The following is a 15,830-nucleotide window of genomic DNA, read 5'->3' as shown; positions in this document are numbered from 1 at the left end:
ACACCTTCCACAGCTACTTTAGAAATGCTCCACCATCAGCAAGCACTCAATGGCAGTTCGGAAACCCAGCACTGAATCTCTACTTACAAATGTAGCACATACAAAAATAACAAGGAAGGGCTCTTCACTGTGCCTCCCTTACTCTCCCACCCCCTGTTCAGTTCCTCTACTTAAGAAGTATTAAGCATTTAATATTTGTAGTATGAACATTTTAATTTCTAAAAATCCAACCTGCACTGTCTTCAATGTCTTTGAAGCCCCAGTACAGCAACAGTGCTGCCACCGTCTACGGCTATGTCTCTGTAGCAGCAAGCGCTCCCATTTCCCTGTTAGCTGCTGGTGAGCCCATGCACTCCGGGCTTGCGGCTCTAGCAGAGCCAACATTCCTTCTGAGGCTCGCTTCCTGCTTCCATGACCCACCCACCTCTCTGGGCTGCATTATGTATTACGCATGTTGTATGGGCACTCTTTCCGCATACCAGTCTCATGACCTCAGCAGCTGCCTGACAGATACTCTTTATCAATTTGTATTAATTCATTATCTACTCTTGTAACTCAAGGACAAGTAGAAATCGGCAAAGTCTGTTCTCCTGTGAGGCTTCAAGGTCAAATGTTCACAAGAACTACAGCTGCAATCTTTGTTATTAACATGTATTAAAAGCGGTGCTAAGAGCCGGTTGCTCTCCACCAAAAGAGTTGAATTGTATACTGGCCTGAGGGATTAGTGCAGTAAAGACTGGCATATATTTACATCATCACAGATGGGCGAGGCTGGAGGAGGCTGTGTGACTCTCGCTTTCCCTCTTCCGGTGATAAAGTTGTTCTTACCTCAGATGTACCGGGCTACACAGAGCAAATTTTTCTCGTGCCACAACCCAAAGCAGCCTGGGACAGTGGTATGAGGGCTACGCTTTGGGAGTGTCTGTGTTCTCGCCACCGACCTGCTACAGACAGCTCAGCTAAATTGATCTGCTGCTATCCCTCTACAAAGCGGCACAAACATGTCTCTGCTGACCACTGTGCTTTGGCACAGATGTCAACTGACGGGTTCTTCAAAAGTTATGGTCCAGGGCAGGCTCTCCCTTCAGCACAGGGACCCGTGCCGTGACCAAAATGGTTCGTTAATTTTCACCATTTCACAGTGCAAAGCTGAGCATATCGAGTCAGAGATGTCGGCTCAGCTCCAATATCTATCCACAAACAACCTAATTTTTATAACATTCACAGAAGCAACAACAACAAAAATACATTAAGAACTATATAATAAGTTGGTGAATGAGTAAGACTGATAAAATCAAACATCTCAGTCTTGAAAAGCACATTTACATGACTGGCTTCAAATCCCAGCCATCTATCGAATGCAACATACTTACTTCCTGAGGTAAAATGCTAGTGTGCCTTTGTGAGACAGGACCTAACAAAACCTGTTTGGAACAAGGAAAAGAACATTTACACATACGTATACTTTACTACAAAGTTAGCAAGTAATAAAATGCCAACTGGTTTAGCTCAGCTGAGGGAAATGAGGGTTTTTCTAATGAATCACACTGTGGTATGAGTAAAATGAGTGTTCCCTCCCTTTCTACAAAAATCAACACTGTTGACGTTGTTTAATCTGTTTCAGAATTTCTCTTATGGACGGAAGTGGTAAAATCTTGTGATTTACTATTAAAAGGTTTATGATCAAGGCTAATATGAGATAACATATGACCTAATAAGAGATACACATGACCTGTATGTGAAAGGAAATTTTCTGAAATAAAAAGGTACTCTATGCTCATGGAAAAAGCTGGTGTTTGACTTCAGTCCAGGCAACCCAGTCAGATCCTAACTGGCATTCTTAATACCAATAAGCTAATCTTAAATCTATAAGGGAAGACAGCTACAAAACAATTCTGACAAAGAACAAAATTGGTATTTATAACAAATGTACCATTAGGTCACACAAAGGCAGACAAACATACAGAGGGATAAATGTTTTTTTTGTTGTTGTTCTTTAATTAAATATTTTATGTAAATGTTTAACAATTAATTCAGTGGGATTTTAAAAGCATGTGAAGGTAATTCAATAAATTAAGAAATTCCTTTGGTGCAGGCAAGAGGGCAACTTGAGTTCTATGCTCAGAACCCACAGGGACTTCATGAAGTTGTCCTCTGACGTTCACATGCACGCTAAATGGCACACACTCCTACACATACACATAGACCTGAAAGGATTGTAAAGATTCTTTGAAGGAATCTTCCTAAAACTACTGACTTCACATGCAAAAATAAAAAGCTTCAAACCACTCAGAAAAATTAACTCAAAACGGATCGTAGACATCAATGAAAAAACTGATAATACTAAATTTCTAGGAAAAAAAGCCTAAGAAAACTTTTGTGGCACCAGTTTAAGATGTCATTAAACAGAATACCCAAAGTAAAAAATACAAGTGAGAGGTTTTAAAATAAATTTTAATTAAAAAAAAAAAAAACTACAGTTCAGGGCCAGCGATAAGGCCAGAGGTAGAGGTAAAGGTGTTTACCACCAAAACTGAGAGCCTGAGTTCAATTCCTGAGTCCCACGTGGTTGAAGTTAAAAAGATTCTCACAGGCTGTCCTTTAACTTCCCCATGCCTTTGTTCATCCCCCTCCCCCTCCCCTTCTCACACTCACACTCTCTCACACACACTCACACACACACACACACACACACAGGAACACAGGGTAAATACTGTATTTTTAAAGATTTATTTATTGAATGTATGTGAGTACACTGTTGCTTTCTTCATGCACGCAGGAAAAGAACATCGGATCCCATTACAGATAACCACCTGTAATGAACTGAACTCAGGTTCTCAGTTTTGGTGGTAAACACCTTTACCTTTACCTCTGTGTGAGCCACCACATGGTTGCTGGGAATTGAACTCAGGACCTCTGGAAGAGCAGTCCGTGTTCTTAACTACTGAGCCATCTCCCCAGCCCAAATACTGTTATTTTAAAAGACTTGTCTTTTATTTAAGAAAAACGCAGGCCAATGTTTGAGAAAACATTTTTCTAAAATATATTTAACAAAAGAATTGTATCCAGAATACACAAAATGTTTACAAGTGAAAATAAGTAGTCTAAGTACTGTGGATGCCAAGAAGTGCTTGCTGAAAGGAGCCTGATATAGCTGTCTCCTGAGGGGCTCTGCCAGAGCCTTACAAATACAGAGGCGGATGTTTGCAGCCAACTGTTGGACTGAGCACGGAGTCCCCAATGGAGGAGTTAGAGAAAGGACTGAAGGAGGTGAAGGGGGTTGCAACCCCATAGGAAGAACAACAATATCAACCAGCCAGACCCCACAGAGCTCCCAGGGACTAAACCACCAACCAAGGAGTTCACATGGAGGAACCCATAGCTCCAGCCACATATGTAGCAGAGGATAGCCTTGTCAGGCATCAATGGGAGGAGGGATTTAGGGGGTCTACGAGGAGGAGGGGAACCGTAAAGATAACATTTGAAATGTAAAATTTAAAATATCCAAAAAAAAAAAAGTAGTCCAATCTTTTTTTTTAAATAAGCAGAAGATCTGAACTAATTTCATCAAAGAAGGAACAGGAGTAGCCAATAGCATATGGGCGAAAAAAGCTTAGACTGGTGTTATCACAGCTCACTAGTGGATCTCTTCTCTGGTGTGTGAAAGACCCTGTACAAGCCCAACTCAGAACAAAACCACCACTACAAAACGACAACAACAACAAAACAAACAAGCAAATCACACAGCTATTAGAATGGTTGGTATGAAAAGTCTGACAGTAGAGGACTGGGAGACAACATGAAGCAACCAGACAGCCATTATGGATACGAACAACTCCAACCACAGTGGAGAACAGCGTGCTGATTCATGATATAGGTCAATAAACAACACTAGTACCCAAGAAGAAACAAAAGTACACTATCCATACATGAACATTCACAGGAGAGAAAGAGCAGAAGCAATCCAAACTATTATTTATAAATTAATATTTTGAGATCCATTCTACCTCATTTACAAGATTCAATGAGCTCCAGAAGATTTGGCATTTGTGTTGGCACTGGCAATATGCTAGCCTGCTAAGATAGGCCGGGAGGTCATTCTGCACTTCGGAGTTATGGTGGATAGGAAGGCATGATTTTAAAGCTGTCAGAGTCTGTCCTGTTACCTTCAGACATAACTCTATCCATTCCTCTTTCTCCATTTGTTGTCTCTCTGTTTATCTAACCCTCCCTCTACCTACCTCAAGGTGAACAAGTTATCAAGTTGCCCTATTCCTGCCCTCGGTTCTCACGTTTGTCAACACCTGGGACTCAATACACCTAAAGATACCTGTGTTCATTTCACCCACCTCTCCTTGATGTCTTGTTAGAGCTGTTGAAGGCACCATTCCTCTAAGGACAAGTTAATCATGTCAGAACATCTCTTAACTCATGCCCTGTAATTCTGAATGCTGTCCAATGCCATTACTTGGCATCCTAAGTTACTCTGCTGCATGGCCAATCAGCCTCTACCCTGACAGAAATGCCAGTGGGACCATCACTACAGCATACCCTGTGTAGGTGTGCTATCTGGCACCAACCATATGCAGCCTCCCGGATACCCTCCCATTCCAGGGATGTAACGGCCCTCAGGCAGTCTTCAAAAGATAAAACTCATGCTTACTGGTTCTGAGTGGTAAGCTCTTCTCTACAGTGTTTCAAGACTATGGTTACTTCATATTGACAGGTAATCAATGAAAAATCTGCTATAACCACAAGGAAGGATGCTTTCACACACATATTAACTTACATGAACCTTTGTGAAAGGTACTTACATGTACCTTTTCACATTCACCTCTGACATAGTTAACTTACAGTAATAAATGGAAGAATCTTAATCTTGTATTTAACTATATGTAAATGAAATTAATTTTAATACATTTTATTTTTATCATAAGTTCATCTTTATGGGCCATAAACTGTACAGTACAACAAAGGAAAGTGTTTTTACAGAGTTTGACCAAGGACTGGCTATAAAACCTGAAATACCTTCTTCACAATAACTCTTAAGGCAGAGACTCCAAAACTTAGATAAAAGTTCACAATCAAGTGACTGGCAGTATAGAAAAATGAAAATGAGATTCTGAACTCTGTGTGTGTGTGTGTGTGTGTACACATATATATGTGTATATATGTATGTATGTATGTATGTATGTATATTTATTACTCTGCAAGAAAACACATGTACAACTTTCACATGTACCTTTTCACATTCACCTCTGACATAGTTAACTTACAGTAATAAATGGAAGAATCTTAATCTTGTATTTAACTATATGTAAATGAAATTAATTTTAATACATTTTATTTTTATCATAAGTTCATCTTTATGGGCCATAAACTGTACAGTACAACAAAGGAAAGTGTTTTTACAGAGTTTGACCAATGCTCTAATTTTAAAATTAGCTCAAACGTTTGTGAAAGTGCACCAACACTGGGCCAGTGCAGTGCCACCAGCCTGGCTTTCCCAGCACTCTGGAGGCAGAAACACAGGCAGGGGGAACTCTGAATTCCAGGCCAGGCCAGTCTACATGCCAAGTTCCCGGCTAGCCAGAGGTATATCGTGAAACCCTATCTCAAAATGCACAAATAAATGAACGCATGAGTAAATAAATGCTATAAACATATAATAAAATTATACGTTAATGAACAGCAGTTTATAGCTATAAAAACATAAATAAGTTGAGGGATAAAATGTATCCCAAAATATTTAACTCAAAGACTTAACATAAAAGCTGTGATGGCTATTCATGGTTGTCAAGTTGACTACATCTGGAATTAAAGTCCAAGTGGCTTGGTATACCTGTGAGGGAGTTTTTTTCTTAATTAAATCATTTGAAGTAGGAAGACTCACTTCAAGTCCAGCTCTTTTGAAACAGAAAAACACACCTTTAATCTGGACCACGCCTTCTGGTGGCAGCCTATAGAAAAGACTATATAAACGAAGAAGGTAGCTCTCTCTGCCTGCTTGCCTTCACTCTTGCTGGCAAGTCCATTCCTTCCATGCTTTTAGACCCAACTTCTTCAGGATTCCAGCATATACTGACGAGAAGCTGGGACATCTAGCTTCACAGACTAAATAAAGAACTACTTGATTCTTGGACTTTGCACTGTTAAACAGCCATTGTTGGACTAGCTGGATCACAACCTATATAAGCCACTCTAATAAATCTCATAGACATGGATATAGATAAATATGTAGACATAAAGATATATTCTATTAGTTCTGTTCTGTTCCTCTAGTGAACCCTTACTAATACAAAAGTCTAATTTTAAAAAGGATTTTATGAACACCAAGTAGGATTTCTGCTGTTTTACATTTAATTGCAGAAAAGATAAATCCTATAAAGTCATAAATGTTAGTAAAATTAAAAAAAAAACAGCTAAGGAAATAGTATTAATCCTGTGTGTGCAATTTTAATTGATAAATAAGAACATTAAGAATCCGCATGCACTTATATATCTAAGCCATGGCTTCATTTTACTTATTACAACTAGTGCTTTCAAACAATTTATGGTACGTTAGAAAATTGAGAGGGGCATATATTATAGTTACTTTCAACTGTCGAGTGTAATTCTACACACACAGTACACACATACACATTGCAATTCATTAAAAGGAAGGAAGGAAGGAAGGAAGGAAGGAAGGAAGGAAGGAAGGAAGGAAGGAAGGCAGACATTGCCCTAGCACTACAACTAACCGAAATTATTTTAGCAAAGATATTCCAACTTCATGGAATTTAGCAAAATCCTTAACTCACACTATGTCCTATTAGGATGCCCAATGCAACATATTTGTTTCCTTAAAAACAAAGTTAGTTTCTACAGACATATTTTAAGACACACATTGAACTCACACAGGTGACAAAGTACCAGAGCATTCCTCTATCATATTTCTGAATGTAACTGACACAACATAGAGCTGTGAATCCCTTTGCAAGTAGTATCAGACACACAATTCAAACATTTAAGAGAGAAAAATCAATACTGTGCTTTACTGTGCTTCACTGATATAGGTCAGATCTTAAGACCTTCATAAGTACAATAATACTTTTCTGTAAAAGAAATACAACCGTGACAAAATGAACCATCACATTTATACCTAGAATGGAGAGGACAATTCTCTGACCCTCAAGCATGTGGTAACAATTGGTAAACCATCAACCACACACACACAAGCCTAAGAATCCTGGTGTTTAAGGCCACTTACTTGACACTACCAATGTCAGGATCCCAAGTACCACAAAAGACTGTATTTATATGTATAGCACATCTGTGTGCTGTAGTTATAGCAACCCAATTCCCAGCCTGAGCCAGCAACTGAGCTCCCTCCCTAGAGAACAGCTTTGCTCTGCGCCTCAGATACCACCTCAGAATACAGCTTAAGAGGAGAAAGAACAATCCAAATGATATGAAATGTTTCTGAATGCTTTAGGATTTTTCTTAATACTAAAGCAAAAAAATTACACTAATATCCAAAGGGGTTGTTTTAATATATGTACTAGTGTCTCTACCAATATATTTTACCTAATATGTTTAATGTCAAAATGAATTTTATTTTTAAGTTAAAATTGGACACACCACATCTGCAATTAAGTTAACTGTTCTCAAACCACATTCACATTTGTTTCACTGTTTTCTTTGCCTTATTTGGGACTCTCCCAGCATGTCCTTGAAACCTTTAATATATACCTTTACCACGTCCCTGCTATGGGAATACCAAGAGTTGTTGAACTTTAGGCAGGACACATAGGAATCACAGATGATGCAAGACCCATGACAATGTGCTAAGCTAATGAGAAGCATGAACACGGACTGAGCGCAAGACTGATCTATCTGGTAGAGAAGTCAACACACAAAAATAGAGAAACTCTAACAGGTACGCAAGAGACAAGTTCACCTACCGGATTACCCAGGTCTCACTGAAAACTAGTCAACTACATATCCCAGAATCTCCGGTGACCTGAAGGGCCAAACAACTGTACTGTATTTAAGGCATCTGGCTTGGGCATCATCTTGGGGAGGTTGAATTTCAGCACACAGCAAACACAAGCTCTTCCTGTGACCTCCACAGGGTCCTCTCTTCCATTTTGCTACTTCATTCTGTTTTGTTTCAAACTTGTACTTATTCCTATGTGCATTAGTGAGGACTGAATGCCAGCTAGAGGGCTTAAGCAGCTCCAGCAGCTGAGCTCGCTCATCAGCACTCTTACTACCTTGCCATCTTGCTGTGCTTCTCCATGTAACGCTGACACTGAAGAAAACCTTAAGTCATTGAAATGCACCCCACCCCCAAGGGAATGTTACCATGATGGTGCTGCAAATATGTTAGGGAGGGGACAGAAAGGTTTAAAAACACAATTCTGAATCTCAACAAACTATATTTTTAAGTGACTGGTAGACTTTGGGCACCACTCCTTTTCAGGACTTCCAAAATAGTGAACGCCCCAATCTGTAAACTGAGGTCCACACACTTTAAGCCTAAAAACAAAGGGAAACACTTTCAAAAGCATGTACGCATGCTGGAATGAACACACATACAATCACGGATTTTTGCCAGCTCAATATTCTCTCTTCGTGTCCACCCCTTCTATGTGCCCCTCTTCTGGATCATTTCCTGCTCTTCTTCACAGGGACAGTGTATTTTGTTGGGAATGGAGGGGGAATTTTCCCTTCCATGTTTGTGGTCCACACAGACCCCAGCAAAGTGAGTCAGAACCCCCATAATTGGAGTTATGGACATCTATGAGCCACTGTGTGGGTGCTGGGAATCAAACCCTTAACCTCTAAGCCATCTTTCCAGACACCCCATGACATCTCTTGATGAGACATGTTCTCTTTCACCAGTTCAGTTCTCATAATGAGCAAGAGCAGTCCACTGGTACTCCTTCCCCAGGTCTGCCTCTTGCCATCCCGAAGTCAATCCAAAAGCCCCATCTCCACTCCCATGTTACCGAATCTCCCTGCAACACTGAAGCAAACTTTTCTTTCCGGATTTTTTTTTATTTATTGGCTCTGACGGTATGACAATAGGACCTTTGTGCAGTTCTGCCCCTCACTTTAAGCAATCCCAAGAGGAGGACGTGCTCACGCAGCAGTGCTCCTAAGAAGAAGAAGGAAATGCAGAGGGCAGGTGAGAGGAGTCGGGCAGAGGGCAAGGTAACACTAGGAGTGAGCCTGGGCATCCTTGTGGAGTCTTCTGGTTCAGAGATATGAAACTGTTGAAGCACTATTCTTTACAGTGATTACGATTTTGCCCATTTCGGGGGTGGGGGGGAATTTGTTTGTTGAATTAGTTAGTTGATTTCAGTGTTTGCTTGTTTTTTTGTTTTTTGAGAGCAATACATGCAGTGCTCATTCTTGATAACTATCTGCTAATACTCCATCCATGAAGTCTAATGCAATACAGTCTGGTCAGATTTGAAAGCCTACCACTGGGTTAGGAATACGATAACAGCTCTGAACCAGGGAGCAGACTGACACACAAACTCACGCCAAGGAATTTTTTTTATGTATGTATATGTACACTTTAATTTCTATCACAGACTCACTTATACACGTATTCTTATGAATGTAGATATAGATCAAATTGAAGATTTTAAATTTAAAAAAGAAACTCCTCTGACCCCATGCCTCGCTGACTAGTGTCAATGACTGCTGAACGACAAGCTGGAATCGCTTGCTCCGGCAAAAATATGTGACAATGAACTGTGCGACACCATGCCTGAAACCAGTGGCTCTCCACAGCCTGCCTGATGCAGCCAACAGTGGAGGTGGCCAATTCCAGGCCAAGATTTAAGTGTCGGAGCTGGGGAGACAGCTCAGTTGGTAAAGCATTTGCCAGGTCAGCATGGGGACTTGTACCGCACTATTCTCATAAGACGACAGATGCAGCAGATTCTGTAACTTCAGTGCTGGGTTGGGGAAGACAAGAGGACTGAAGCATACAAGCCAGCCAGCATGGGCAGAGACACCCAACCATCACCCCCTGGATTCCACATGCATGTGGGCACGCGCAGCCACACAACCACGCCACACCAAAAGAAAAGACCTATTTATTAAGCAGAGCACCAACAAGTAGCTGCACTTGCTGCTGTTGTCATTGTCATCGTCATCATCATCATCATCATCATTTCTTGACACAGGGTCTCCCTCTGGAGCTCTGGCTATCCTGGAACTCAGCATGTAGACTAAGCTGACCTTGAACTCACCAAGATCCTCCTACCTGTGCCTCCCAGGTGCTAGAATTAAAGGCATACACAACCACCTCTCCTGGAGTGTTGTTTCACTTAATCTTTAGGTCAATGATACTTCTCATGAGAAGAAAAGTTACATACAGCCATGTTTCTTTCTGAAACTCGATGAAGACAGCTTTAGGATGGTCTGGAGTTGTTACTGCGGGCCTCATTTCTCCTGAAGAACCAGTCTTACCTATCCATGCTTTGCTAGTTCCTGGGAGTAAACGTTCCCTGAACACACAAACAACTTTCCAAACCATAGTCCCCACTTCTCTTTATACCTATATACCTTTTGGACAACACTTAATATCCAATAAAGCCACCTGTCTGCAACATTATATGCTACTTAATTTTTTAAAATGTCATATTAATTAATTTATAAGACTAATAAGGTAATTAATAAGATATTACATGATTTTTTAACAAATTTGTACTTTTAAAAATGCATCTAATCCTATAGCTCTTTATGCAAAATATGAAACATTTAAGTGTGTCTTCAATCTCCATCTCATAAGCAGAAAAGGAGGCATCCGCTGTTTTACCCTCTTTCACTAACATTAGCACATTCTCAGAGCAATCCACTGATTACCAGGTAGTTCCGGCACGCTGAAGAGTGCCTGCGATTTTTCAGCTCAAGCAGTGCGCTGTCTGTCACATGAAATATAATGAGAACAGTGCTGCAGCCTCTCAGGACTGACGAGTTAAATGTCTTGTTTCTCCACTTATCCTCATTATAGCTGTCGGCTCCAATATAAAATGTGATTATTAAGAGAACTATACCACAATTTTAATTTTTAAAGATTGTAGATGTTTGATATCGGTGAAGAAAAGCCCTAATTATAAATGGACACAATCAACATGGCACAAATAAACACTGCACACTCCTTCCAACTTCCCGCTAACACTGCCTGAGACAGACCTCACTGATGTCTCAAGTAAGTTCTGGGGTTTATGAATGTGACCTCCCAGTCATGCCTCCACGAGCAAAGGTCCTGCCACCTCTTCACACACATACTCTTCTCCTCCTTTACCCAGAGGAACTCCATTCTTTGACTTTCACTGAAGCTACTGGCAATGCTCGATACCCCTCCCTCAATCCCCCTTGTGTACCATCACTCATGTGCTTTGCTCTGCCCAGATCTCCTTTCCAAACACTAGCCAGCCATCTAAATTATAAATCCACCTCCAATAAGAGCTGCCCTTGATTAGGCCACAGGCATTAACAAACCCTGTATTTGAAGGGCTCTGCCTTCTGAGTCTCTCTGCTGGTTTCCACTGTACTGCCTACCTGCTCCCTGACACAAGGCAGCTTTTTCCATGCTTCATATACAATCCCCTCACCTTCCCACACATGCACTCCGTCACATGACAGGCTTCCCTGATATACTCCAGGACTGGTCATGAGATCACTCTGCGGCACACAATGCAACTTTTTATTCAAGTTTGAAAAAAACAAAAACCCAAAAACATGGAGACATGATTAAGATTCTGAGCTCCACTAAACACGGTCAAAAATAAAATAGAATAACTCACACACACAAAAGAGGCCCACAATCTTCACTGATAAGACGGTGCCCATTATAGCAGACTTAGGGCACCTAGAGAGATTAAGTTAGTAAATGAGATGCTACACCTCATACACAGGGAATCTAATCCCTAGCCTTCATTACAATCCCGTGCTAAGGCTAACAGCTCCTGGGGCTAATGGGCTTCTTCCTTCAGCTTACAACCTCTACCCTGACCACAGCACACACAGGAGAGGAAGTTTCTGTATACCGATTGCTCTGCATTATGGAGAATATGACTTTAAAAGATGTGTAATTGAGGAGATCTGACTGAAATTAAGTTCATAAAAACTGGGCTGCTATTATCATCTCCTCCACACTGAACCTCTAGAGAGTGCTTTCTAGAGAGAGAACTACCCATGAATCTCTACGGCAGCCTTTATTACAGCTCCAATACACTGACTCTTTCCTATTAAAACCACCTCAGGACTATTCCTAAGGCAACATCACCCAAGGAAACAAACAACCAGGGCAAAGCAAATGCCACCAGGTGCAACATGAAGAAACGAGCTATATATAGCTCTGGCCTGTCACTCAGTGAAGACGGCCTCTTCATCCCATGAAAACCCTGACTCACAGGCATTTGACATGCAGCCAGAGAGAGAGTAACTTATGTCATCCTTTAGAATACTCTGAGTCCAATGTGCTCACGGAACAGGTCTGAACTGCAAGTCCTTGTTCTTGCAGAGCTTTCTGAACACTGGGTTCCTTCCAGGAGCTGGAACAAGCTGTCACTTCACTGATGGTGGCTGGTAAGATGCCATCACAGGCTCCCCCCTGCTCCAGAGCTTCATCTACAAGCTTCATTTGTGCAGCAAATATCTCACCACCAAGGTGATGACAATGTTGAAGGCTCTATTAGTACCTTTCAACATGCATGAATTCCAAATCACACTCATTATAGTAGGATTTGTGTTAAAAATTAAAAATTTACAATTTACAATTACTGAACTAAACTGTGGACAGTTACAGACACTGAAAGATATTAAGAGCAACCCTTTAAAGATGTTTTAATGTTATGAAGCAATATTCACATACATACACACATTCTTTAATATAAACAGAATGGAAAGTTGTATGTAAACAGTGCTTACTCACGTGGAACACTCATGCATACATCATCTCTGCATACAATGAAGTCCAGAATGAAAAGCATTAGCATAGTAAAGAATGACCATGTTGGAACTGACTCCTTTTCCTTTGAAAATGTATAAAGTTTGTTTGTAATTTCTTTTTACACCAAAATCACATAATTTTTACAAATATCCTCCAGCTCAACCTGGGTTTTCCCGTGCAAGTTTGGAAACGTAAGTCAGACAGGCACATTGAGGGATGAAATGCCCTGTCATATATTTGAAAAACAGGATTACTAACTGTCTGTCTTTCCTCTGGGAAAAGAACTCAGAGAATTACTCCTAGAACCCACAAGCTTTCTAGGCTGACTTCTAGGAGGTATAAATCCCTACACAACCAAAATACCCTTGCCTATGCAACGCTATGTGGAGGAGGACAGTGAGAGCCAATGACTCAACACAGCACAGTGTTTCCAATGGTTCCTGATGAACTGCCTACAGTACAAAAGTTCTAGTTGGTTGTTTGTCTGAATCGTTTTATTACCATAAAATTACTACTACAACCAGTGCTATGACGGCAGGCACTGCCACTCCCATAAGAACAGTGAGCAAACAGGCTTCCCGCCCCCAGTGGATCATTTCCTCAAAAGAATAAAGCTTGCCAGTCTGACCCTGGGAAGCAGAAACCGAAGAGGCATGCAAACCTCCCGAGGCACACTCCACCGCTTCCTGTCGCCTCACCCAGGCCAGCCTTAGCATACAGTGTAAAAACCACCTCTCTCCATGGTTTACTAGGTTGACTTTTTATAGGGGAAAAAAAGTTCATATCTGTAAAATAAAATTTTGAAAACTCCTGAATTATTTATGTGAATGTGCGTGCCTGTCTGCGTGTGAGTGTGGGGAGCAGAGGAAGCTTTGAGTGAGTGTGTAAGGAGTGGATGATTTCCTGAATGGGTGTGTAATTGACAAAAGCCAACGCCTCAGACTTGTGGGATTGGCAAAGTCTTCTGATACAAGCAAAAGTGTTTATAAACAACTGACCAATGTGTGCAAAAGCTGTGGCTTGCTTCTTCCGGAAGATTACAAACCTGAGGCTGCTCCCCTACAGTAGAGACTTCTTTCCAAAAGGAGCTAATGCTTCCTTCCCGGGCTGTACATAATACACACACTAAGGTCTCCAGGTTGTGGCTGATGTCTGTATGTCTGGGCTTTGGCATACAAGACACAGTGTGCATGTATGTGCACATGAGAACAGGTGCCCATGAACACCAAAAGAGGGGTTTGAATACCTCTAGGGGTGGAGCTAGAGTTGCAGGTGAGACACTTAACATGGGTGCTAGAACTCAGACGTGGGTCCTCTTAAAAGAGCAGCAAGCACTCTCTCTAAAATAAATTCTTAACATTACCCTAAACCTATCAAAGTGGCCTAACCAGAATATAGTTGATATTTTTGCAGAAAGCTAGGTGACAGAAAGAAGGCATTGTATTTTAATCAATTTAAATATTAGTAACATAAAATACCTGTTTTTTAAACCAAATAAAAGGCTAGTGGTGACAAACTCAGGAAGAAAGGAAAGTGTCTCCTGAAGCTCAGTAGTTAACTTTAACACAAGTGGGGCATGTTTTGGGAGAGTAGCCTTTCTGGTTAGAACTCATTGGACCAGAGATGCACATGCGCCCCAACTGAGCCAATCAGATCACATCCTGAAATATCCAAGGAAAATAGTCAAACAGCATAAGTCTTAGCGACACAAAGTCATAAATCAACAGTCAGCGCACACACGCCAAAGTCACGGGGAGAGGAAGCACAAAGCCAATCCACACAGATGTAAAACCGAGAGGCCATATGGTCCTTAGAAGCAGTGAAGTCAGAGACAGTTCTTGGCTTCACTTCTAGTCCCTTGCGGTCTCAATGAGCATCCTCACTGTCTTCAGATGTTTATCACTGCTTCCCATAGGTTAGTTCTTCTTTATCAAAGTTGACCTGAAACTAATGCTATGTGCTATGATCAAAAATGTCCCAAAAGAGCTGACATAGTCATTTAACAATTTTTCGTGTTTCTGTTTTCACTCATCTCTTGCTAAGAAAATTAGAACAGTATTTATGACATAAAAACAAGCATTTAAAAAAAAGTCATATGTGTAACAGGCCAAAGTACTGCCTTGCTTTGTATCAGTAGACTATATCAGTAGCAAGATAAACCAATTCTGCACAAAGAGCTTTAAGATCACGGCGTTGTGTTTCTACACCATACCTGCTCCTTGGAAGAAACATGGACTCCTTAATGAACACGGAACCAGAAAGAAGTATATACCAGCAGGTGCCAATATCATCAGGACTGAAAAGTAAAAAAGACAACAGAAATCAGATAATAATCCACAGCAACAAAAATCAAAATTTATATAGCAGATGGTATAGCAATCCATGCTACTGCACACTGAATCACAAAAGGCAACAGCACCTATCAAAATACCATTACTGAATATCAGAGGTGCTCTTAACACTGTTATCACTAATACATTACATTAACGATAGTCACTGGTTCATTTAAATGTTTTTAATTTTCCTTAGGTCGATCAACACCTGTCATTTCAGGTTTTGTTTTTCCAGTCTAATTTTCTGAGTAGGAAATACTTTCCTTTGTTTCAGTGAAACAAACAAACAAACAAACAAAAAAACCCACAAACTTGTGTTCACTTCAGCAGCACATCTACTAAAATTGAAATGATAGCAAGGATGACAAGCAAATTTGTGAAGCATTCCACATTTTGGAAAGCCATCTAGAGACCGCCCCACCCAGGGATTCATCCCATCTGCAGACACCAAACCCAGACACTATTGCTGATGCCAAGAAGCACCTGCTGACTGGAGCCTGGTATAACTGTCCCCTGAGAGGCCTGACCAATACAGATAC

At 40.8% G+C, this 15,830-nt stretch overlaps 1 protein-coding gene across 5 annotated transcripts in view; it reads right to left on the bottom strand.

The window, feature by feature from the left end:
* Positions 1-15,830, bottom strand: part of Rapgef2 (Rap guanine nucleotide exchange factor 2) — a 227,014-nt gene that overhangs the window by 121,133 nt on the left and 90,051 nt on the right. For 4 of the 5 annotated variants that reach the window (XM_021157687.3, XM_029474997.2, XM_029474996.2 and 1 more), the window contains exon 4: positions 15,171-15,254. In XM_021157687.3, coding sequence (XP_021013346.2) covers positions 15,171-15,254 — 84 coding nt within the window. Of the gene's footprint in view, positions 1-231; positions 441-15,170; positions 15,255-15,830 lie in introns of those variants that run through there. The other variant, XM_029475001.2, reaches the window with a different exon arrangement.

The sequence above is a fragment of the Mus caroli genome, unplaced genomic scaffold (genome assembly GCF_978045245.1).
Source record: "Mus caroli unplaced genomic scaffold, Mus_caroli_1 scaffold_3, whole genome shotgun sequence".
Lineage (NCBI taxonomy): Eukaryota > Metazoa > Chordata > Mammalia > Rodentia > Muridae > Mus > Mus caroli.
The sequence above is the reverse complement of the archived record's forward strand: the minus strand, read 5'-3'. Positions and strand labels throughout refer to the sequence as shown.